We start from the raw sequence: 24,616 nt of genomic DNA on the forward strand, positions 1-24,616 counted from the left end.
GGAGACTGAGACAGGAAGATCGCAAGTTAAAAGCCAACGTTGGCAACTTAATGAGTCTTTATCTCACAATGAAAAGGGCTGGGGGTATAGCCCAGTGGTAGAGTACTTAGCCAGCATTCCTGGGACCTTAGGTTCAATCCTAGTACTGTAAAAACAAGTGACACCAAAAACACATGAAAAAGACGAATACACAATAAAGGGTTTTTTTAGCTGAGACAAAAATAAGTATCTAACTAGCCATCACGGTCCAGACTTGCAATCCCCGCTACTCAGGAGCGGAGGCAAGCGCCCTGCAAGGTCCCAGCCAGTCTGGTGACTCTGCGAGCCTGCCTCTGGATAAAGGACTGCAGCTGGAGTAGGCGGTAGAAGGCTGGCCTGCCTACCGCGCTCAGGTCTCGGGCTCCACCCTGAGTCCTGCTGAAACAAAACAAAAAGCTTTCCCAAGTGCGTGATGCCCTGAAAACAGCCTAACTCAATGAGGCTTCCATATCTCGGAGTCTTCTATGGTGTGTCTCTTTAATTCAGCTCAGGGTCTTAAGTACAATCCCCAGCCCCATTGCTGAGTATTTAGCAGACTTATCACTTCTGGCCTTCAGGCTTCAACGAAACAACATTTACCAACCAGGAAAACAGACACCAAATTTGCTATGTTTTGGAATACCTTTAAATTAAAATAAGATTTTAAAATCTAGATATACAAAAATGCAAGTTCACATTTAAAGAAATTTTTCTTCATATTTCAGTAATTGTAGACTAAAGCAACTTAGAAGCTCTATTAGAACAAGGTCCATTTTTTCTTTTTTTTTTTTTTTATATCTTTTTTGGTACCAGGGATCAAACTCACGGCCACACACTTGCAAGGCAGGCGCTTACGCCGCTGAGCTAAATCCCTGCCCCTATCTTTTTCTTTCTTATACTAGGTGTGCTGCTTAATTTTTGGCAGTCTGAGTTTCTTCTATAACAAGGATCCCTTATCACTTCTTTAAAGAATTATGAGACGCGTCACTCGCATATGCACACGTTCTCTCTCCAGGGCCGGGCAGCAGCGGCAGTAAGAGGGTCAGGTAAGAGTGACATCTGTATTAGGACATGATGGTTTGTATGAAGAATGGAGACGCACTCACTTCTGACAAAGCTGGTTAAAAAGAACTTTGGGAGAAAGTGGTCCCCTTTCAGTCTCTGTCATGCTGTGAAGAAAAAGGAGCAAGGCTGAGGTCAGAGGTCCAGGGCTTGAAAGTTCCACAGATAATGGGTCCTGTAAAAAATGGTCAATCAACCAATCAGTCAGTCAGTCAGTCAAATGATTATATATCAAACTGTATGTTTCAAAATAAAACATTTAAAAATTGTTATACTTTATATAAATGGCATAAGGTGATTCAAATTATTACAAAACTTTATTTCTTCATATCTAAAAATGAATATATAAAACAAAACACAGGATTAAATGCCTTACCTTGAAAAGCACAGGTATTTTTAATATTTTCTGCCCTTTACTTAATAAAACTGTTGGCTTGAATAAAATTGCCAATCCTTACTTGCTTATAACTGTTGCATAATGAGCTCCTCTACAAGTAATAATCTACTTGATTTTTGTACATTTTTACAAATAATTCTGTTACTTTTACCAAAAAAACTGCACATCTTTTGCTTCCCCAGATATTTTATATAAGGAATGAGGAATTATGTGACAAAATCTTTCTTTTGAAGGAAGAAAAAAATGTTTCTAAAATATGTTACCCCTTGGTCTTTGAAAACTACTTCCTTAAATTATTCTTACCAGGAGATAGTTTTGAAAGACCAAGGGGTAACATATTTTAGAAACAGTTATTTTTTTCCTTCAAAAGAGATTTTGTCACAGGCTTATACAACCATACCCAGCTACCAGTTCTCAATTTCTACCTAAAACCCCCATTACTACAATCAATTCCCTACAGCCAGAGTCCATCAGGGACACGCCGACAGTTAGGAGTGGACTATGGCATGAGGTTGTCCAAACACCACTGCGGGCCCGGCGTTAGGAGAGTGGTCCAGAGAACCTGCACAGGAGGTAGGCCTTGGCTGGTAATTGGAGGAAGGACCTACAGAAGCACAGATTCACTCTAGACTGGATGCTGTGAGCAAGCAGGGGCCCCTCAGTACGTCTTAGCCATGGAAAAGGAGAGGACACATTGAATCTTATGTGGTGAAGAAGCAGTAATAATCCATTTCTTGTTTTGGTTAAAGGAGAGGGTGATGGGGTGTTATAAATGGCAGAGTGACATTATTTTTGTCTGTATCTAAACAAATTTTGGAGGGATTCCTTTGTATTGTTTTACCGTCTCGGAGAAACCTCATCTTCAGCTGCTTCCCTGTGGGACTATCTGAATGACAGCATGAGTGGGTAGTGGGCAGGCTTTGGAATGTCAGGGACTGATCTTCTGTTTTTATCTGCTAGCTTGTTCCTCTTTCTTACTATCTTAAAAATTCATTATCAGATTAGTCTTCAAAGGAAAGTTCAGATGCTCCCCATCAAATCTACTTTTAAAGATCAGAACACTAAATTTAAACAAATGCCACAAGAAACTACAAAATAGTAGTCCTAAATATTTTGCTCAACAAAGTTAACACCCCTTTGTTTTTCTAGTACATTTGTTTAAAAGCTGTCTCAAGAGTCTATACAGTTTGATCCATAATGTACTTAAATAATGTGTTTTAAACTTATCATTTAAAATACTTCAAATCTGGGCCAGGAATATAGCTCAGTGGCACAGCACTTGCTGGGCAAGCACATGTGTGATTCTTGGTATCAAAAAATAAATAATTTTAAATCTAATTATTTTTAAAAAGCATTTTGAATTTGCTTGTTAGTTTGGGTTTTTTGTTATTGTTGTTGTTTTTGAGATGGGTTCTTGCTTTAGGTGCAGGCTGGCCTTGAATTCAGTTTGTACCCAGGCTAGCCCAGAAGTCACGGATCCGCTGCCTCAGCCTCCCAGGCACTGGGATTATAGACATATGCCACTATGCCCAGTTTTGATTTATTTTTTTAAAATCTGCTGACTACCATTCCAATGGAGAGTTCTGAGAAACAGAAAGATGTATTTTGGCAACATCAGTGATTCATCTGAAAACATCTATTACTTATATAATTACTTCTTACCAGCTGAGAATCGGTGGAAGGAGAGATCTTTAATTTTGTACCATCTTCTTGTATCTCATTCATTAGTTCAATAAGAATATAAGTCTGTGCCAGGTTCTAAAAGAAAGTCAAGTCAAGTCTCAGGTATATTATATGAAATGAATACGCTCTCAAAATTTCAAATTTCATCCACCACAGCAAAAATGCATAAATTTTAATTTACTGCATATGACATTGAGTAAATATCACTATTACCAATAAAGTTACGGTAAAATACACAGATGACCTGTCAGAATCACATGTGAAAAAGTATGTGTGTATATGACAATAGGCAAAGATAGCCTGCACTGAAACACAGGAAACAGAAATTTCTAAAGGAAAATTTAGCGGTTACTTCATAGTCCACAGATGCACATATAAATCAATAGCTTACATTTTACAAATATTTCTGTTAATTCTTACCTGAATGACTGCATTAAAGAAGCAGGTATTTCCTAAATTTGTAATTCCTTTTACAGATGGAACATTGCTACTTTTTCCTCCTTTCTTTATTTCACTTGATTCACGTTTTTCTTCACAAAGTTTTATGATTCTAGAAAATGTACCTACAAGTTAGAGAAAACATAACTGACATGAGATGTAAAATTAAACATATGTTATCTGGCAATTTCAATACATTATTTAAAATTAAGATGGCCTCCCTTAATCAGTATTCCCAAAGGACAAGAATACAAACACAAATATGTTTGGTTTATACTGTGTTGTTACTGCAGTTAATTTATATTTGTTTAAGATACAGACTTTATCTTATATCAGAGTATAGAAAAAATTCCAGATGAGTTTAAAAATTAAATGTACAGCCAGGGATTTAGCTCAGTGGTGTAAATGCCTGCCTGGCAAGCACGAGGTCGTAAGTTCAATTCCCAGTATAAAAAAAAATTTTTTTTTAAATGTACAGAATCACAATCAAGAAAAAAGTAAGAGCTGGTTTTGGAAGCATGCTTTTAATCTCACCACTTGGGAAGCTGACAGAAGAGGATCACAAGATCTGTACTAAACAGTGAAATCCTGACTCAAAACTAATAAATGAGAAAACTATAAAAGAAAAATGATCAGAAGAGATCTAGCTTCTAAACACCATTCCCCACTTAAATAGAAAGAGAATTCCTTGAAGAAAAGCTGTTTCGAAGCCTTGGGCCAGCAAAGACACAAAACAAGTAGGAGTAGATCACAACACGCAGGCCCAAAGGAGGCGTAGTGTTAACATGCCTGTAATCCCAGTACCCAGGAGGGTCAGACAGAAAGATTCCCTAGGGCTCAGGTCTGCTTGAAACACAGAGCGAGCAAAATCCTGCCTTTACGCCCATCAACCCCTACCACCACCAACAAAAAAATATATAGTACTACACATGCACCCACTGTCCAGTGCGGTACACAATCTGACCATCAAAGTGGGTGTAGAATAATACATTACTCACAGAATAATACCTGAGTTAATAACAGACATTTAATGAAAAAAAAAGGGGGGAAGAGAAATTCCACAAGAGAAAGCCACCTAATAATCAGAAGAAATGATAGAATTAGGAAAGTCACCATCTTAGTAGCAGGGGTTTTTTGTTTTTGTTTTTTTAATTACAATTCCTGCAACTTTCCTTTTAGTTTGAAGTTGTCAAAACTGAAAGTTTGAAAAAACTGGGCTGAGAATATAGCTAAGTGGCAGAGTACTTCTTTGCCACACACAAGGCTCAGGTTCAAACCCAGAAACCCCTACACACACACACACACACACACACACACACGGAGGTTTAAGGAAATTAATACAGCCATAGTATAATACACAAAGGAGTAAGTATCTGACATATAAATGTATGTCTGGGGCTTATTACCTGCATAATTAATGTACATCTGAAAATTACATTGTCAGTTCATTTTTAATAAGAATGTAGAAATAAATAGTATCTCCCACTTATGAATGAGCTGGCTGATCATATCTACTTGACAGCAGATAACTCTCTGCATCCCGAGGGGAGATAGTATATAACTATCCCTCAGCACCCCAGGTGTTTGGATTCAGGACCCCCAAGTCTGCAGACACTCAATCCTCTCACAAAAAATGGTGTGTTTGCACATAACTTTCATATATCCTCCTCGTCTAAATTTAAGTCATCTCTAGGTTACTTTTAGTAGCTAATATGATGTACATAAGTAGACAGTGGTTAAACTATACTGTTTAAAAAGTCTATACATGTGCAGTACAGACGTAATTTTTCTACAAATATTTTGATTTGCTGTTGCTTAAATCTACAGATGCTGAACCCATGAATATGGAAGACTGACTGTAATTTGAAGTTTGACAGGAATTTTTCAAGTTCTTAAATGTTTTGGTTTTAACTGGTTGTTATTTTAAATGCCTTTTGACCCTCAGAACTTATAGCTCTTTACATATGCTATTTTTCTAATACTGACATGCTACCTTGTGTTACAAGTTAAATGTTTTGCTGATTGACAGAGATCAGGGGATGCCTCTGAGCACTGTTCTGTGTCCCAGAACATACATTAAAAATCACATAAATAAATATCTACAAGATTAAACAACAGATCCAGGAGAAAGTTAGCATTCCCATGCTTAGGACTGAGTTTTTACCAAGAAATAAATTAAGATACCTCCCCCAATTTTGCATGAGGTTTAAAAAATACAAAGTAGGATAAAGATGACCTTGTTGTCAGAGACAGGAGCAGAAAGCAAACTTCAGAAAGAGAAGTCTTAGTCTAAGGTAGAGGCAGATTGATGTCAGGCATACTCGTCAGCCCAAATAAGGTCACACTTGTGATGCTTGCCAAAGAAAAATCACAGAGGAATGGGGCTCCAATGAGCAACGAAGCAGAGCTAACACATTTTCTCATAGATTTTTTTTTATAAAAATCAAATGAAATGATAATTGCAAAGTTCCAGGAACAGTAAGCACTATGCAATTGTTTAAAATTAAACATCTGTGAGAGTATCTCAAAAAAGCTGTATGTGCCAAAGCCTTTATCTTCATGAGCCCCTTCAAATCAATTCTATCCATTATTTGCCTTCACGTTTTTTCTTCTTTATTAATTTCCTGCATATTGTAAATATTATCTCTAATTTCTTTCACACACACATGTGTGTGGTACTCACGACTGAACCCAGGACCTTATACATGCAAGGCAAGCACTCTACCCCTGAGCTACACCCAAGGCTGACTTTTCTTTTTAAAATGTACAAATAGCTCACTAAGAAAAAGACACTGGTTTCTAAGGTATTTCTTTTGTTAAACAAGTCTATTTCATAGAAAATGTTTTTCTTCCAAGTTCTAACAACTTTTTAGCTATCCTATGCTGCATTTTTTTTCATAAACTGTTTTCTCCCCTATATTCTTGTTTTTTAAAAATATTATTGATTGTTGTTGGATCTGTTTTTCAGATATTAAGGAGCTGTTTTTAACTCACAACCCCACAAAAGAACTAGCAAGATAGGTCTCTCCTCCTCCTCTCCAGATAATAAAATAAATGATAAGAGATTAATCCTACACTAATGACAAGTGTGCAGCACAGGCCGAACAACCAACGGCGGGGTCACTGAAGCACAGAGGGCAGGCATGGAGAAAAGGAAAAGGAGGAAGAGGCAACAGTATTCAAGTCTGGATTGAACACAAAATCAAAAGAAAAAGTTGCCAGCTTGAAGAAATTCTACGCAGAGGGCGCCCAGTGTGGAACCCGGCTGGGTCTGCAGACAGCACAGACCACCTCATTTGTGTCTGGGGTTCTAAGCAGGACCCACAAGAGGCAGATTTCAAAGTCTCACTGAATCTGCTCCCAACAGATGGTTTCACAGCGATTTTTAAGAACTTAAGATGAGTTAATTATTCCAAATACTGTCTTTTTTGCAAGGTGGAAAACTTTATTTTGCTTATAAAACTCGGTCTTGGAAGAGTGATTTGTTCAGAATCATAATCTTCTGATTTTAATTACAGATCATTTACTACCTAAATTTTCACCTATGACTTATACACAATAAAAATAATTATTTTTTTAAAAATGAGGCAAGATTCTTATGGATTTGGGTACATGCAACCCTGAATGAACGTGAACCTCGACTTTCTTACTTCACCTTCTTAATAAATGTTGCCTTGTTATTACTTAACTTTTTAACATGAAAATAGAATGCTGGAGGAAATAAACTACAGAATATAACTATATTTTTTTCACTTGGAAAAATACCATATTTTAATCTTACAAAAACAAATAGTATTTTAAAAACTACAAAATGCAAATGATTTACGTATCTGTGTACCACATTTACCCATCAGTTTTCAAAACATCTGGGATAGCATCCCAAAGTAAACAATGTTCATAAGACCATCTGGACAAAACTGCAGGCAAAAAAAAGCACAAACATATGGAAAAACAGATTTTCCCCTTCCCTCCAGCAGTGAGGGATGACAAATGTCAAACCTAGATATAGCCATGCTTCACTGTGCGGTGCCGTTCAGCACCACCTGGCTCTCCATGCACAGCCACCAAATATGGACATCGCTGCCAGAAAGAGCACAGCCACAGGGCAGTGGCAGTAAACGCGGTTTCCTTCATGGTTAAATAGCCACTTCACACAAGTGGCAAGGGCTGTCTGCTGACTTTTCCATGTGAGTCAGTGGGAACGTATTCCAAACTTACTGTGTTCCAAGCCTAGAATAGTAAGCAGATTAATTTAACTACAAAACAGAATAACATTCCAAGACCTACATAGTGATTTATTTAAAGTAAAAGTGCAAGTGTTTTTACTAAGTAGTTTATAATATGTAATACTTTAAATTCATTAATCAAATGTCCACTGCCAGGTGCTTTATGAACCCTAATATAATTGTTCATTCTTGTTTATAATTTATGACTGGAATTTAAGGAATTAATATATAATAAACAGCACAGAGATGTTTATCTTTAATTTGTGACAACATTATCAATAAATACATGTACATTTGCTCTCTAAGAAGTTGCCAAGAGTTAAGATTCTAGCTTTTGGTTTTTTTTTTTTTTCATCAGTACCGGGGATCGAACTCACGACCGGCTGCTTGCAAGGCAGATGCTTATGCCGCTGAGCTAAATAGAGATTCTAGTTTAAAAGAGGGGTGTCTAAATCAGTCTTTCAGTTATGTGACATAGATGCAAGTATATGTGTTTTAATAAGCAAATTATAATTTCTAACAAAAGTGATACTCATCATGTTGTTTGTGGACATAATAAAGCTTTGTCTGGCAGTGCAAGTATTTTAGATCATATTCACTTTTAAAATTCTCCTCCTGCAGAGGGCATCGTGGTGCATATCTGTAGTCCCAGTACATGGGAAGCTGAGGCAGAACAATCGCCTCAAGTTTGAGGCTAGCTGGGGGCACATATTGAGTGGTTGAAGAGGGGGGAGGGGACTAGGGAAAAAAAGAATGTTATGAACAGGTACAAATCCCTTTGATGAATGTGATCATTATGAATATCTAAAATGTACTAAACTGATCCCTTCTCAAAAATTTAAAAAAAAAAAAACTTCAACCTACAAAACAGAATAGTAAGTACACAAAGTTGCAACTTTGTTTATTACAAAAGAAAACTAAATAATCAATGGTAGGTCTGTTTCCAAGTAATACTATGTTTGTATCTCACTTTTCTCAAAAGTGTTAGTCTTTATGAATTGCTTTAAACTGTAAGGAAACAATGGTTCTTTTTCTCATACAGACAAGGAAAAAATAAACTACTTTGCAATTTACTTATTTAAAGTAAGCACTAGAGACCATTACTACCTCTGATAATTGTCCTCACTTTAGGGACCACAACCAAACAGCAGCACACTTTTGGTTAGTGTTAGATAAAAAAACTCAAACCCCCATGCAGCCAGACTTCAGAATTCATACACAAACATCATGATCACATTCATTCTCATAAACAATGGATAAGGGTTTAAAATACAGTAACAACCCAGGACACCAATGAAAACCTAGTGGTGATAATGAAAGGAAAGGCCATTACTCTCAAATAAAAGACATAGATAGACAGATACAGATATAATATAGAGAGATATACACAATCATCTCTGGATATCTTTAGTGTTTGAATGTATAACTCTCAGTTACATGTTACAGCAGCCTTACTCAAATGGGTCATCAAAAAATTAAGCCCTGAGACCCTAGCCACTCACTGCATGCAATTAACTTCTCCCTCCACATCTGAAAGGTAGCACATGAGCCATCTTTGATATGAGAAAATAGTCATTCAAATCAGCTTTTGTGTTATGTAGTTCAGAGGAGGAGCTCTGGATTTAAAACGTAATTGTTTTTAAAATATCCACTATCTTTTTGTTCCAACTGTTTGTATACATGAAAATAGCTATTTTTAATATTCATCTAAATTTTTATTTCAGTAGTACATGTTTGCATGACATAATGATTATGTTCATCACGGAAGGGTAGTACCTGCACATAACACATCTTAATTTTAGTGCTTATTTTTGAAAATGCAAATTTTTAGGAACACTACCATTGCTTTGCAACACAAAAAACTATATTATCTATGTTTTAAAGTATTAAACCACATTCAAATTGCTACTATAAAAGGGAACAATGTCAGTTATCTTCAAGATAGTTTTAGATTCCAAACAGACCACTTACTGTCTTATCTTTTTTAAAATTGATACAAAAATTATATTTTATAAAACCAAAAGAACATAACGCAGTCTTTTATATACCAAAAGTATTAGCTTAATGAACTTATCAGAATATACACTCTACTCTCTTTAAAAATGTTAAAAATGGTATTGCACCAGTATTAACATATGAATGAAATGTACTGGTTTGGCAAATAATATGGGATTGTCAATCATCTGCCTACTTCACAAAAAAGCAAACCAATACTTAAATGAATTGTAGCACCAGAAATTCCCACATTTTATAAATATGTATAGAATATTTTGGAGACATATATAGTACTATTGAAATAGTATACTTTTTGAGCTTTTCAGAAAACATGGTTTCCTTTTTTAAAAAGTGTACCTTTTAAAATAGCTTTAGCAGGATGTGGTGGTGCATGCCTATGATCCCAGCACTAGAGAGGCTAAGGCAGGAGGATCGATGTGAATTCAAGGCCAGCCTAGGCTACATAGTGAGTTCAAGGCCAGTCTGAACTACCTAACAAGATCCTATCTCAATAAATAAATAAATAAATAAGTAAACAAACATCTTGTAGGTTCACAGTAAAATTAAGCCATTTACTCCCTACCCCCACACATGCATAGCCACCTCCACCAGAATGGTTCATTTATTACACATGATGAACATACACTGACAATCAGTACCACCCTATGAATCTGGACAAATGCAAAATGACATATATCAGTCCTCAAAGTATCACACAGAATAGTTCCACTGCCCTAAAATTCTTGGTGCTGAGTCTATTCATTTCTCCTTTGGCTGACAGCCACTTATCTTTTTACTATGCAGTCTTGTGGTCTACTTTTAAATTAAATACATATTTCTGGTTAGATCTCACAAGAATGTATATTTGCCTCTTTTCAATCATGTAGTATATATGACCTTTTCATTATGCGTATGAGTGTGAGAGCAGAGGCAGTTTGTTTTTTTAATGCAAATTCTAACATCAGATGTGAAATCTACACAGCTGTAAGCATTCTTCTGGGAACCTGCACTGGGCTTCGTCTCCACTGCTTAATGCAATTACCTAAGCCAGCCATGTAGCATTAATGCAATTTGCTCATTTCTACAGCAGAAAGAAATTCCATCTTTATTTCATTTTTGTTTTTCTGAGGTAGGGTCTTGCCATATTAGTTTAGCCTGGCCTGGAACTCACATCCCTCACCCACCCAGTGTTGGGGTTACAGGCATGCACCACCATGCCTATTTTAAGAAGTTTCATTTTTAAAAGAAAAACATGCTTCATACTTCTCCATATCCCTTCTATCTAGAAACCACTTAATAATTAAGTTCACCTATTTATTCTTGAAACTTAACTTCTAGTTAATCATTAGCCCTAGACATACTTATTTAATTGGATCAGCAGCATAAGTACCTGCCTGGCAAGCAGAAGGTCCTGAGTTCAATCCCCAGTACCAGAAAAAAAAAAAAAAAAAAAAAAAACACTGTCAAGTCACAGAGAGAGAGAGAAAGAGAGAGAGACAGATATTTTCTTACCTGTGTTTTCTTATCCGTCTTCAACTACAAGTCAGTATGGACAATACAGAACTGACCACATACTTACCTGCTTCAAACCTACCTGTGGTTCTCCAGTGCCTTCAAGCCAAACTCTTACCATACAACCTTCCGTTCCTACTTACCTTCCCAGTCTCACCTCTCAGCACCCCTCAGCATCACAAAACGCAACTTGCCTGCTTAATATAGAATTCCCTAAACTTACTAGGCTTCTTCATCAGGCAGCTCGCCACTCCCCATCTGAATCACTTTTATATCACTTACCCTTGCCTCTAGTAACTTCTAGGTATTTCTCAGTTCTTGGGCTCATAGAAGAGAATTTGTAAAATAAACTTTCCTGGCTCTTTTATTCTAGGTCAAATACAACTCCAAGGTGCTCTCTCGAATCCCCTGTGCTTGCTCATCAGAGCACCACTGAAACAACACCTAAGCATGACCAGTCCACAGCCCTCATAAAACCATGAGACACACGACGCCTGGAACTGGATTGTATCTCCAACAACGATCTAGTACAGTGCTAGCACAAGGTAAAAACTCAAATACATTAAAAAAGCTGAAGGAACAAATAAAATTTTGGATGTTTATATTCAGGGGCTTGTAAGTAAAAGTAAAAGCTTAACTATTTCTTCCTTCAGTAAAAGCTGTTCACATTCCAATTAAGTATAATTCAGTAAGCACGTACTGATTAGCCCCATAAGAAAGAGAAAGACAAGGCTGCCAAAGTCTAATCTTCAAAAAGAACCCATAGTTTTAAGAAAGAAAATAAAAGCTGGGTGGTATCGTGCACACCTGTAATCCTGGCACTCCAGGAGGCAGAGGCAGGGGAATCACAAATTCAAGGCCAGACTGGGCAACTTAGGAAGATACTGTCACAAAATAAAAAAAACAATACAAGAGCTAGAGGTCTAACACAGTCTGAAAGACCTGGGTTCAACCTTCAATACTGTAGGAAAAAGAATAGAAAACTATGGTATTTGTATCGTGCAATTTTTATTTTTCAAGGAGCAAATACTCAAAATTTTTAGTTTTAATTCCTAACCTGGAAAGTATCGATAGATACAACCTATATAACTAAAGCTCTTCAAATGCTCATTGATTTTTTAAGAGTCTAAAAGGGGTACTAAGACCAAAAGTTTAAGATTCAACAAGCCATTTGTTTTTAAGATGGATAGGACATTAGCCTGAGTGCTCCATGTACATAACCGTGTATTAGAAATGAAATTAGGGCAAGTCTGCATAACTTAAAAATGTTTTCTAAGGTACAGTTTTCTTCTGAGTTATTTTTACTTAGTACAAAAATAGAAAAAGACTCTGAAAATCATTCTTATCCTCCTCCTCCCTGGCTCTTTTAATCTAGGTTAGATACACACAACATTTACAGTCTAGGTTAGATACATACAACACATACAGTTTCATACTTCTCTAGAACTGTCATATATAGGCATTTTTAGATTTGAGTCATCATAATTATCATTTAAAATAATTGCAAATTTATATTCAATATTTTTACAAACCTTGCTATTTGACTTTCAAGTATTTTATAAAAATATGTTGAAGCTTCATACAAAAGTATAGCAGATTATTAATCTAAACTCCTGAAGGATCTTATTTTAAATCAAACTTTCCTGAGAGATTCTATAGGTTGGCCACAAAGGTCAGGCTATTTTCCTTCTGAAAACGTAAGTTCAGAACTACAATTCATTCTAACTCTGGAGACTCGAACTACCTCAAGAGCTCATCCCCCCCCGCCCCCAGGGGCTACTCATAGTTCCACAAATCCACCTAGAGAATTAAGGTCTCCATTAATGCTCCTACCACCAGAAGATATTTCTTTTCTGCCTATTTCCCTTTAAGGTCAGCTTCAAAACCAGCTCGCTCAAGGTCACTGTCGTTCTCACATGAACACACAAGCTTCTCTGGACACCTGAAGGGCTTGAACAGTAATTAAAATACATACTTTAAGGGCTGGGGATTTAGCTCAGCAGCATAAGTGCCTGCCTTGCAAGTACACAATTGTGAGTTCGATCCCCAGTACAAAAAAACAAACAAATTTAATTTAAATTTAAATAAAGAATTTAAATTCTTTAAATAAATAAAAAAGAGAAAGCTTATTCTATTTGCATACCAGTTACTGTGTGTGTGTGTGTGTGTGTGTGTGTGTGTGTGTGTCTAAAGGAAAGGATGTTTTATTAAGGTAAAATTTACATACAGTGAAATACACAAGTCTATACTTACAAGTGTACACTCCTTTGTACATGTCCTAGGTGACCTTTCTACTACTTCAGAAAGTTCCTGTCTACCCTTTTCCAATCAATCTGCCAAAGCAATCACTCTATTGCCCTTCTTTTTGAACCCCACACACATAATCATACATGATGTGCTCTATTTTGTCTTTTGCATGTTGTATCAGTAATTTACTCTTTTGATTCTAAGAATATATCTATTTTATTAGTAACTCACCTTTTAATAGATTTGACCTTAAAAGGGAGATTATATTATTTTCCAAATAGGATTTGTTGTCATGCTGGTTGCAAATACAACTTTTTATCTGCTTTCATAAACCTATTGACAATTTCATAATCCTGGAGATCCCTTCTACTCTACAGTCAAGTCTCTATTTCCTTTAATCTGAGTGCTCTTATTTCCTTTAATCTGTTTCTAAGTGATGTAATCAATTTTAACAATGCACCAGCCACATTGCCTGTAAGACTGCAGGGCTAACCATATTTGCATGTATCAGGGCTAAATCTTCCCTCAACTTTTTAAGGGGCAGTAATTTCTTCATGTGCACAAATAATTTCTTTTTTAGAAATTAATTTATTGATCTTCTATCCAATTATTTTAAATCCTATAACTTCCTTTAGAACTTAGGACTACTAAGTTCTAAAGGACTTACCAACCTGTACTCACTATAACATCACAAAAACGATAACAAAGTGCTGAGTTAAAAATTAGGCCCCCATCACTATAATCTGCCCAAGGTCACATAGCTAATGAATGAATGTTAAATTCAGGAAATTAGATTTTTGTTTTGGCTCTAGTTTTTAGTAGACAAGGTCTCACTATATAGTTCAGGCTGGCCATGAACTCACAGTGATCCTCCTGCCTTGGCCTCCTGAGTGCTGGAATTACAGGTGTGCATCACTACACCCAGCTTTTGAGAGTTAAATTTGAATGCCAGAGCCCTTATCTTTTTTAACATGCCATTGCATGCTCTCTACCTAGCAACTTTCCTGTAATAAATACTCAAAAAAATCTGTAAAACTAAGTAGAAATCAGATTTGGCTTTGTTCTTAATCTCAGAAAATCTCTAAAGTACCAAACTCAAAGAAAATAAAGTCTACAATTGTATTTTCATCAAGCTGGGCATGACAGTACATGCTTGCTTATCTTCTTTTTATGCTCCTCCTCTCTAAAAAAAAAAAAAAAAAGCTTCTTTTCTCAGAAGACAGCATTAAGAATAAGCTCAGTTCCTGAAGTATCTAACATCTTTCCACAGACACAAAAAAGAACCAATATTTACCTGGATTTTTATCAGAGCAGAACCGGAGCTATGACTGGCACATCCAAAACAATTCAACGAAAGTATGATGAGTAAGTGAATGAATGGCCTCTTGCTGTCCAGGAGCTGGTTTGTTCCTCTAACTCTTCCAACTTCTTCATTACTATCTCATTAGAGAGACTGCCAACAAGGACAGCTATACACTGATGTATAGCAAATACAACTGGCTGCTCTGTTTTTCTTTTTTTGGCCACCTATATCTTTGTATGACTTTTCCTCTTCTGACGCCATCATCTAAGAAGTTCAATTCTGCTTCAGACTTAACATACCCATTCACTCCCCCTCACCCAGTACTCAGTCACACTTCTGAGGGTTACACTTACTTCCTCCCAGTCATCCTCACCGTGCAAATCCAGCACTTCCCACCAGATCCTCCACTCGGCGATCGCCTGCCCCTCAGCACACCTCCTGTGACCTTCTTAGCATCTCCCCACTTTTACCTCCACACTTAACCCCACAGTCTCTTCTCCATATAGTAATCGGATATCTTTATTGTTAAAAAGTATAAACTTAAATGATGATCATATTCCATTTACAATTGAGTATTTCCTACGTAATTCCTTACAGAATCCTTCAGGATTTGCACACCCACCTGGTAACTTCATCTCATTCCATTCTCTCTCAAAACACTATACTTCAGTCATACCAGCACCTCTGAACTGTGACTAACAGATTATTACCTATCACTGCAATATCTCCATTGTAGCACTTAGTAAAATTTATATATTTGCTTATTTTTTGTCTCCCTTCCTATACTCCAAACCCTCAGAGAGCAAGATAACATGTATTCTCACTACTCAGCACTGAGTAAGTATAATATCTGGCATGTGGGAGGCATTTATTTTTGAATGAAGTAACCAGTTCCCTCAACTCTATTAATGCATGTAACATAACAGTATATAATATATAATACATTACTGTCACATAATAAAGGATTTGGCTGACCTGTGTTCGAGCTTCCTGGCAGATACTCTCTAAATTCTTGGACTTTCCAAAATGAGAAGAGTATCTGTCACTCACTGAGGTTTCCTAGATGCTAAAGATGAGTCAGGATGGGAGCTGGCCATGCCCAAAAGACAAAGACAAACCATGCAACTAGAGTTTGGATACTACAGACTGACCTGAAGTGGCCAGTGACACAAGCAACCACACTTAGATAATGAAAAAGTGCAAACTCTCAGCACCAGATCTTCCCTGGGCAGCGGTGCTCCTTGCTATTGCTACACACTGTGGGTGTCAGGGTGAGATGTATCGCCTCACTCCCTGTGGAGCAGACACGGAAGCTGCGTATTTGGGACCTCTCAGACCTTGCACACCTGTCTCTTCCTTTGGCTGATCCCGACTTTTATTCCTTTTTGCTACAACAAAACATAATCGTAAGTACAGCAGTTTCCTGAGTTTTCCAAATTATTTTGGAATCATCAAATCTGAGGAAGTCACGGGAACCCCCAAAGTATAGAAGGTTAGTCAGAAATAGAGTAGCCTGGAAGCTTGAGATGATAGCTGGTGTCTGCACTTAAAGCAGTCCTGCATACAAACCGAGTCTTTATCCATGAAGTCTGGCCAGTAGCTGGTATCAGAACTGCACTACAGTTGCATAGTAAATAATAATAGAGACCATTTCATAAATAGGTGTCAGGCATCATGTGTATGTTTTTACATACATTCTCTCTACGTGTTTACAAAATATTATCACTAAGCCTCACAACAACATCACAAGATAAAGCTCTCATGGCAGTAAGTGGGGAGCCCCATGCAATCTGAGGACTGTGTGACTTACATTCCATCCTCTATTGACCTTTCCATGGCGGGGACAAAATAGCTGACACGGTTTAAAAGGAAGGTGGTTCATTCTGGCTCACAGCCTCAGAGGTTTCAGGCTATGATCAGCTGGCTTCAAAGAGAAACATGCAGCAGAGGAAGCTTCTCTGCTCACAGCAGTAGGCAGCAGGAAGTGGAAGATCAAGAGAGAAAGGTGCCAGGAATGAGAGGTGGTCCCCAAGGGTGCCAGAGGGCATCCAGATGTCACCCCAAGCCTTTTTGGAGGTGGCTGGATCTAGGGTGTTGATGCTGGATAGGCAGGAGTATGATTACCCAATCAGCCCTCTGATGGGTTAGCGTAATTCTGGGTACGGCTAATGGGAGGGCACAGCCTGGGTGTGGTGTGGTGCAGTAGGACAGCACAGAAAAGGAGGCTTTGCTGCTGCTTCTGCTGCCTATCTGCCCTCCAATGGGCTACTGCTCCCCATGACGCCCCTTTACCTACCACCCTGCCTTGGAAGCAGCCAACTATGAACTGAAACTTGTACAAACTATGAGCTAAAACAAACTTTGCCTCCTTTTACTTTGGGCATCAGGTATTTTGTCTCAGCAACAAGAAAAGTAAAACACCAAGGTAATGCCCCACAACCACCCAAACACACACAGAAGTGTGCTTTACTAATCTCCTAGGCATCTCTCAAGCCAATCAAACTGACAAGATTAACCATCACTGCAGTCATGGTGGTGCATGCCTATAATCCCAGCACTTGGGAAGCACAGGCAGGAGGATCACTGCATGTTCAAGGCCAACCTGGGCTACGTAGTCAGTTCAAAAACCAGACTAAACTATGTGGCAAAAAACAAACAAGCTGGGCATGGTGGCAATTATCTGTGACCCCAGCACCTGGAAGCTGAGCTAGGAGGATCATCACTAGTTCAAGGCCGGCCTGAACTACAAATTGAGACCCTGTCTCAAACCCCAAGAAAAAATCAGACAAACAAAAAGGATTTAACCACCATGGTATCTTTACTCATATCACAGACTATGATGTCACAGTGAAATCTTCATGGAGTTACGAGTCCTTTATATGAAGTATAAAATATATGTTAACATAATTCCTTTAGCAACTATTTAACTTACTTGTTTGTGCTTTAGAAACATGTTTCTGAAGTAAATCAACTACCTGGGCCAAAACCTTCTTATTGCAATGTGTTGATAATTTTTCATCACACTCGTAACACCTGAAAAATATAAATTTAAATCAAATATTATGAGAGTATCTTCAATAATTTTACACCTTAGGAAACAAAGTTGGTATTGGACCACTTTTATTTTTTGTTGTTGTTGTTTTCTGAGACAGGTTTGTACACAGCTTCATAGTTCAAATGAAAATTCTGTAGTTTACCTTATATATAATGAAATAAGATGGAGATTTTAAGCAAAGCAGTAAGATAGCCCAATTTATATTTTTAAAAACATCATTCTGAATATTGTAATAAACTAGACTAGAGGGCTTTGGGAATAGAAACAGATCAGTGTAGTAGCAAGAATCTGGAGAGAACTGGACATATTTGATATACTGCAGACAGAAACAGTAGAGTTAGATGTAGAGCCATGGATACAGCTCAACAGCAAAGCGCCTGCCTGGTCACGAGTTCAATTCCTGGTCCCAGAGGAAAAAAAAAAGAGATGTAAAAGTTGAGGGAGACGCAAATGTCAAAGTAATTGCAATGAGAAGGGAGAAGCAGGTATCGGTGTATCAGCGATTCTCGACCTGCATAATTTTGTCACATGGGGGCTTTCCCCAATGTTTAGACTTTTTGGTTGTCTCCTGGATGCTACTGGCATGAAGTGGGTAGAGGTCAGGGATGTTACTAAACATCCTATAATTTAGACAACAGTACAACAAAGAATTGATCACAATAAAGGATTACAAGTACAAACATCAACAGTACTGAGACACTGACCTAGATAAAATGAGATTTGCTGTGAGGTGATAATTGTCCAAAGGCAGGTGATGAGTATAGAGGGATTCATTATACCATTTTGTCTATTTTTGTTAAAAGATTAAAAACTAAAATAAGATTTTTTAAAGGGATAAAATAACTACAAAGGTTTCATCTTAATTATTAAGTGACAGAAGAGAAATGGGCAGTAAGATTCACTATGACACCCATTCTGGTGTGACTATTATCTTCTTCTGAAGTTCGGTAATGTCTCCAATGTTTAGGTTTTATTGGTTTTGTTCTGTATTGTTTTGTTCAATTTTATTATACCTGATGATATAGGCAATTCTTTTTAAGATAGAAAGAGGCATCATGGTAACCACTGTTGATCACCTTGTATTCTGTTTTTACACCATGTACTATGTCCATCCTTTGTTTTGACTGACTGCTTTGTTTTGTCATATTTGGTTTTATTCTCTTCCAAAAAAAAAGTAATAAGAATTGTGGGAGTAATAAAACCCAAAATGTGTAAATGTTACTATAAAAAAAAAAAAGAGGAAAAGAAAGTGCTTTAAAGGATACAACTGCAAGTGTGTTTAGGTGTGTAAGATAGATGACCATATTACTAAGTTTTTGTTGGATCATTGAACACAACTGTTTGCAGTCTCATTGTTTGAATGTCCACTTTGTATGCTTAATTTTGTAACTTGTAACTATTTCTAAGATGACAACATGTAATCTATTAACTAGTGATTTCTTACTGTTTATTTTTTTTGAAATTGTGTATTACTTGTACCCTTTTACTGTTTTGTTTTATTGTTTTGTTATCTTTCTTGGGAAAGATATAACTTACTTTATTATTTATATTTATTATTCATTTATATTTTATTATCCAGGTAAAACATATTTTCTGAGAATTAAATCACTACTCATACAATAAGATTACCAACAGAGGGGCTGGGGATTTAGCTCAGCGGCATAAGTGCCTGCATTGCAAGCGGGCAGTCATGAGTTCGATCCCTGGTACTGGTAAAAAGGAAAAAGACAAAAAAAAAGATTACCAACAGAGATTTTGGCACAGACTCGCTTCAGATAACCCTACTCTTCTAAGTGCCACTGAGTTCTGCCAGCTTTTTCTTTCAGTGGTTTTCAAGCTGACCCACAGAACAGCAGCACCAGTAACACTTAGGAAACTGTCGGACCTGCAGGCCCTCAGGCCACACTCAGAACCATAAAACTGGAATCTATAGATCTGGGATGAAGCAGTCTGCCTTCACAAGTCTTCTGGGTAATTCTGATGCAATCTATAGTCTGAGACCACTACAGGTAAACACTCCCATGCTACTACATTATGACATCATCTTTCTCCTGCTTCCAACCCATTATTTACATATTAATTTCTCTCTGTTCTTTCCTTACATACCCCAATAGCAACAAAAACATAAGTGCGGCAAACACCAGACCCCTATAACTCTATCAAATTATGGGAAGATGCTCTCTCTCCTAAAAGCCAAAATATCCTTGTATTAGTTTTAGAAACAAAAAAACACAAAGATGAAACATTTGTCTTAAAGAAAGCTTGAAGACTTCTGAAAATTCATTCAAAGAACTTTAGGAGTCCAGATACCAATTAGAAAATTACTGTTGTTAAAATACAAAGAAAACAGTTCAAGATAATGTCTACACATGCTACTGAAACACTGTACTATGTTGGTAAAAATCTAAGGAATTGAAAAATTTATTTTGGCAGGGCACTATAATGCACACCTGTAACCTCATCTACTCAGGGAAAAGCAAAGGCTGAGACAAGAGAATAGAGGGTCTGAAGCCAGCCTGGGCATCTCTGAAGACCCTGTCTCAAATTAAAAAATAAAAAGTGCTGAGGATGTGGTTCACTGAAAGGAGTGTCCCTGGGTTCAATCCCAGCAGCACAGAGAATACACACTCAGGCTTGTCTTCAGTGCTTGGAAGTTTACTTTTTACTTCTAATCCAAAAAAAGCAAATAATAGTTAGTTTCTTTGCACCTAAAATGATGGAACTAGGCTAGGTAAAGTACTAAAATTATCTGAGAATTTGTTTGTTTTTACAGGGTCTCACCAGGCTGGCCCTGAACACACAATAGTCCTCCTGACTCAGCCTCCAGAGTGCTGGATTACAGAAGTGTACCACCATGCCTGGCTACCTGGGAAGTTTTTACAAACTAGTTAGGCCACAGGCTTTCTGTTCCCCACAGAAAGAGAATCCTCAAACCACGTGACTGCACAAAGTCTCTTCCTCTGACAGAACTCTGGAATTCTATATTAGCAAATACATTAAGAAAAATAGATTACATGGAATTTTTATTTATGTTACAAAGAAAATGTTAGACAAAAGTAGAGGGAAAACTTGGGTTTTTGCTGACAAACTTTATATTCATGGGTAGTAACAATTTTCTTAAATTATCCTATAAACTGTGTTCAGGCTAAAAAAGCATAAACCAAACCAGTGTAACATCTTTATCTTATAATATCCTCCTCCCAAAAAAGGTGCAGTTTTTAGTTTTTGTTTTGCTTTTGGTGGCCCAAAGACTTACAAAATTTAACTTACCATATAATCCATGTGCTAAGATTAATTATAATACAGTGAGACTCTGGCCTGGAACTCTTGAAGTGCTTCAGGGAATGCTGATTTTCTGAATTTCTGCCACATCCCTAGAAATGAACAGAGTAAATTTGTTTCAAATCAATCAAAACTTAAATTGTACTCAAATACAATGAAAAAGTTTTTTTTTTAATTTCAATCAGGAGGGAAGTTTCAGAAAGCAATACACATTCCTATTAATTTCTACAAAGATATTAACTTACTGTTGTCATATAGTATTTACCTAAAATAAACTAAAGCAAAGTTGATTTCCCAGTTCCTTATAAGGGTTTACACCCCCCTGTCTTGAACTCTGTGGGACACTAAGCATCCAGGCAGGCCAGCAGGGCCTCACTGGGGACTAAAGAGACACAGATTAGCCGTAGTAATTTCCCTCATTAACGTAACTAAAATGCTGGTGAACATGACACGAGACACAGCCAAGCCTGACGGGTATTTCTTTTAAAGAAGAAAATGAACATATTCTTCCCTTTCTTTCTGGCTGTGAGGATGGCTGTGTGACAATGATGTCTGAAGCATTTCAGTCATCATGAACTATAGACGGGCCTACATTGCAAAAAAATAGTAAAAATCTCATTTTTTTTCTTTTTTCCTTAACACAGGCGTCTCCATTGTAGTTCAGGTTGGCCTTGAACTCACTATGTAGCCCAGGCTGGCCTCAAACTCACCACACTGCTCTTGCCTCAGCCTCCTTAGGGCTCAAATTATAAGCCTCTGCTACCAGGCCTGGCAAAATCCTTAGTTTTTAATGTTCTTCCTCTTGAATTAAGTGAACCAGAAGTGGCCCTACTTCTGGACTTTTTACATGGAGATAAATATTTCCCTTATTTTCTATTTTAAAAGTATACACTTCTAATTTGATTAGAAAATTCTTTTGTTATAAATAAAACTTTTAAACTCTTAAGATAAATTATTTTGTAAAAACAAAGCAGATAATCCTTTTTAAGAGGAAAAATGAATCTATAAAAGTCAGATCCACTTCTTAAATAAATATAAAAGATAAAGGTAGATCCAGATAAGAAAGCTACTGCAAGTGGGAGGATGCCCCATTTAAAGGGTTTGTGAGTTAAACATGAATCCCTTCTGAAAATAACACACATTTTACTTTACCTTGAGCATAAGTTTGTTCTTGGAGAGTACCAATCTAAATATGGAATAAATTTACCTTAAGTCTTATGCATGACCAAATGTCCAATTCACAGTATTTAAACAGAATATAAAACATACTGATACTTAGGTAACACTTTTCTTACCTGAAAACCACACTTAAGGCACAACCAAATATCTGAAGGAAATACTGGTTGTCCATCGTAAAACCTTCTTTCTTTTAAACATTCTGAACAAACTGACCACAGATTCTCAGCTATTGCTTTCTTCACATGATTCACACTGACAGCATGGCTTACATGTTGGCAAGTTAAATCTATTGAATAAGAAAAAAATATGAGTACTTTCTAAACTAGAAAGAGGTTAGGCAATTAACTAATTAACTAGAGAGAGGTTAGGCAACAGAAGTATGCACTAAGTCTATTTTATCAAAAAACTAAAAATGTGATTCCTCCCAAGTAATTTGTAACAAAATACAACTGAACAATAACATGCAACTCTGAATAAACCATTTAAGCTTCTAATGTAACAAGAGCAAGCTATAAAAGCATAAAGAAATAATTCTAAAGTTGTATGCCTGAAAAGCAAGGATCTATGCTACTGAAGACAAGGCTGTTTAAGAGAGGATAGATAAACGATCGCTAGTATAAGTACTACAAGTGGTTTGTCAAAAGCAGTTGCCGTATTAAAGTTTTGTATTTTAAAATTCTAAAAGGAAAATCATTCTATGTACTCTCTATATGATCTCCGGGGGACTTCTGGTTGTTGACATAGGCTCTCATGTGCAGTTCAGGCTGGCCTCAAGCTTGCAGCAATCCTCCTGTCTCAACCTCCTGAGTGCTGGGACTAAGGGCATTTGCCAGCACACCAGTCTGTATCTAGACAATCTCTGGAATAGGATCTGGCCTGGGTACAACTCAAACATCCCCTAAACTAAGTATGTTGGGGCTATAATCCCCAGCACTCTGGGAAGCTGAGGCAGCAGCATCAATAGTTCAAGCCCACTTGGGCAAATTGGCAACTTAAGGAGACCCTGTTTCAAAATAAAAACTTGTAAACTGTGCTGAAGATGTAGGTCAGTGTGAAGATCCTGGTGCCATTCCTGGTACAAGAGAGAGAGTCCTACTATTCAACTTTTAAAATTAAAATTCTTAGTAAGTTCTGGTTTATGCAACAGAACATAGTGAAAACAAAGAGGAATGGTTTTATTAATTTAAAACATGTATTGTTACTTTTCTCCAACTCCATTTGGAATCTGAGATTCCACAATTTACCAGTAATGTCATCTGAAGAATCTTCATCATAAAGTATTGAAGGCTTTCTATTTCTTTTTTCTTTCTCAGGTGGAGCTTTGGATGGATCTTTCACCCTCATCTGTTACTTACTAAAAAACCTGAAGGGGAAAAAATGAATACAGTTTAATCTTCAGAGATAAAATACACATATTTTATTTAAGGCATATCAAAACTGAAGTGATTTCAATTTTAATTGGTTTAGTAAATCAACAGAAGGGAATACCAGCTGACAAAACAGAAATCTTCGTCAAAATCAACACACAAAGCTAGAGTATAGCTTGGTGATACAGCATTTGCCTAGCATACACTAAATGCAACCAAAACCAAATTACATACATAGATACGTGGCGCAAATGTCTGGGCCCTTGCACCCCAAGTTGATATGTTGAAATCTAATCCCTCGTGAGACAGTACTTAGAGACAAAAACTTCAGGAGGTAATTCGGACATAGAGGGCAGGCTTCACGAGTGGTTAGTACCCTTTTAAGAAAAGAACAGGAGCTAACTTGTGTCTACATGCAGATAAAGGCAAAAGACAGTTAACACACACATAGTTCCTGTTTATAGGGTCGAGATGTGCTCCACAGACCCCAGTCTGCAAACACCTTGATCTTGGACTTACATGAATTGTTTCTTCCTTCAAGCTGTTATTTTCTTCTATCCTCTATTTCTTAAAAATTCAGTTAAATATAAGATTAAATATAGATTTTAAATATAAGATATGCACTATTTTATTTTATTTGTCTTTTTGAGAAAGGGTTTTACTATGCAGTTCAGGCTGGCTTGCCTTCTCTTTGTGGCCCAGGATGGCCTCCAACTCACAGCAATCCTGCCTCAGTCTTCCGAGTGCTGGGATTACAGGAGTGCATCATCATGCCCAGCCTATGCTTTTTAAACTCACTATATTTGGAATCTGTTACAATAACTAAATATTAACTAAAGAATACTCTTCTGC

At 37.0% G+C, this 24,616-nt stretch overlaps 1 protein-coding gene across 6 annotated transcripts in view; it reads right to left on the reverse strand.

Annotated features, from left to right (window-relative positions):
* Positions 1 to 24,616, reverse strand: part of Usp45 (ubiquitin specific peptidase 45) — a 62,578-nt gene that overhangs the window by 35,077 nt on the left and 2,885 nt on the right. For all 6 annotated transcript variants that reach the window (XR_010042040.1, XR_010042041.1, XM_063233291.1 and 3 more), the window contains 7 exons: positions 23,642 to 23,760; positions 22,514 to 22,683; positions 21,207 to 21,310; positions 17,814 to 17,914; positions 3,581 to 3,723; positions 3,140 to 3,235; positions 1,125 to 1,255 (listed from right to left, as the gene is read on the reverse strand). Coding sequence is in view for 4 of the 6 variants with exons in the window: in XM_063233291.1 (XP_063089361.1) it covers positions 1,125 to 1,255; positions 3,140 to 3,235; positions 3,581 to 3,723; positions 17,814 to 17,914; positions 21,207 to 21,310; positions 22,514 to 22,683; positions 23,642 to 23,741 (845 nt within the window). In the remaining 2 variants the exon portion in view is untranslated. The remainder of the gene's footprint in view (positions 1 to 1,124; positions 1,256 to 3,139; positions 3,236 to 3,580; positions 3,724 to 17,813; positions 17,915 to 21,206; positions 21,311 to 22,513; positions 22,684 to 23,641; positions 23,761 to 24,616) is intronic.

The sequence above is a fragment of the Cavia porcellus genome, unplaced genomic scaffold, assembly GCF_034190915.1.
Source record: "Cavia porcellus strain 051 isolate PalLab524CR breed Dunkin Hartley unplaced genomic scaffold, mCavPor4.1 scaffold_22, whole genome shotgun sequence".
Lineage (NCBI taxonomy): Eukaryota > Metazoa > Chordata > Mammalia > Rodentia > Caviidae > Cavia > Cavia porcellus.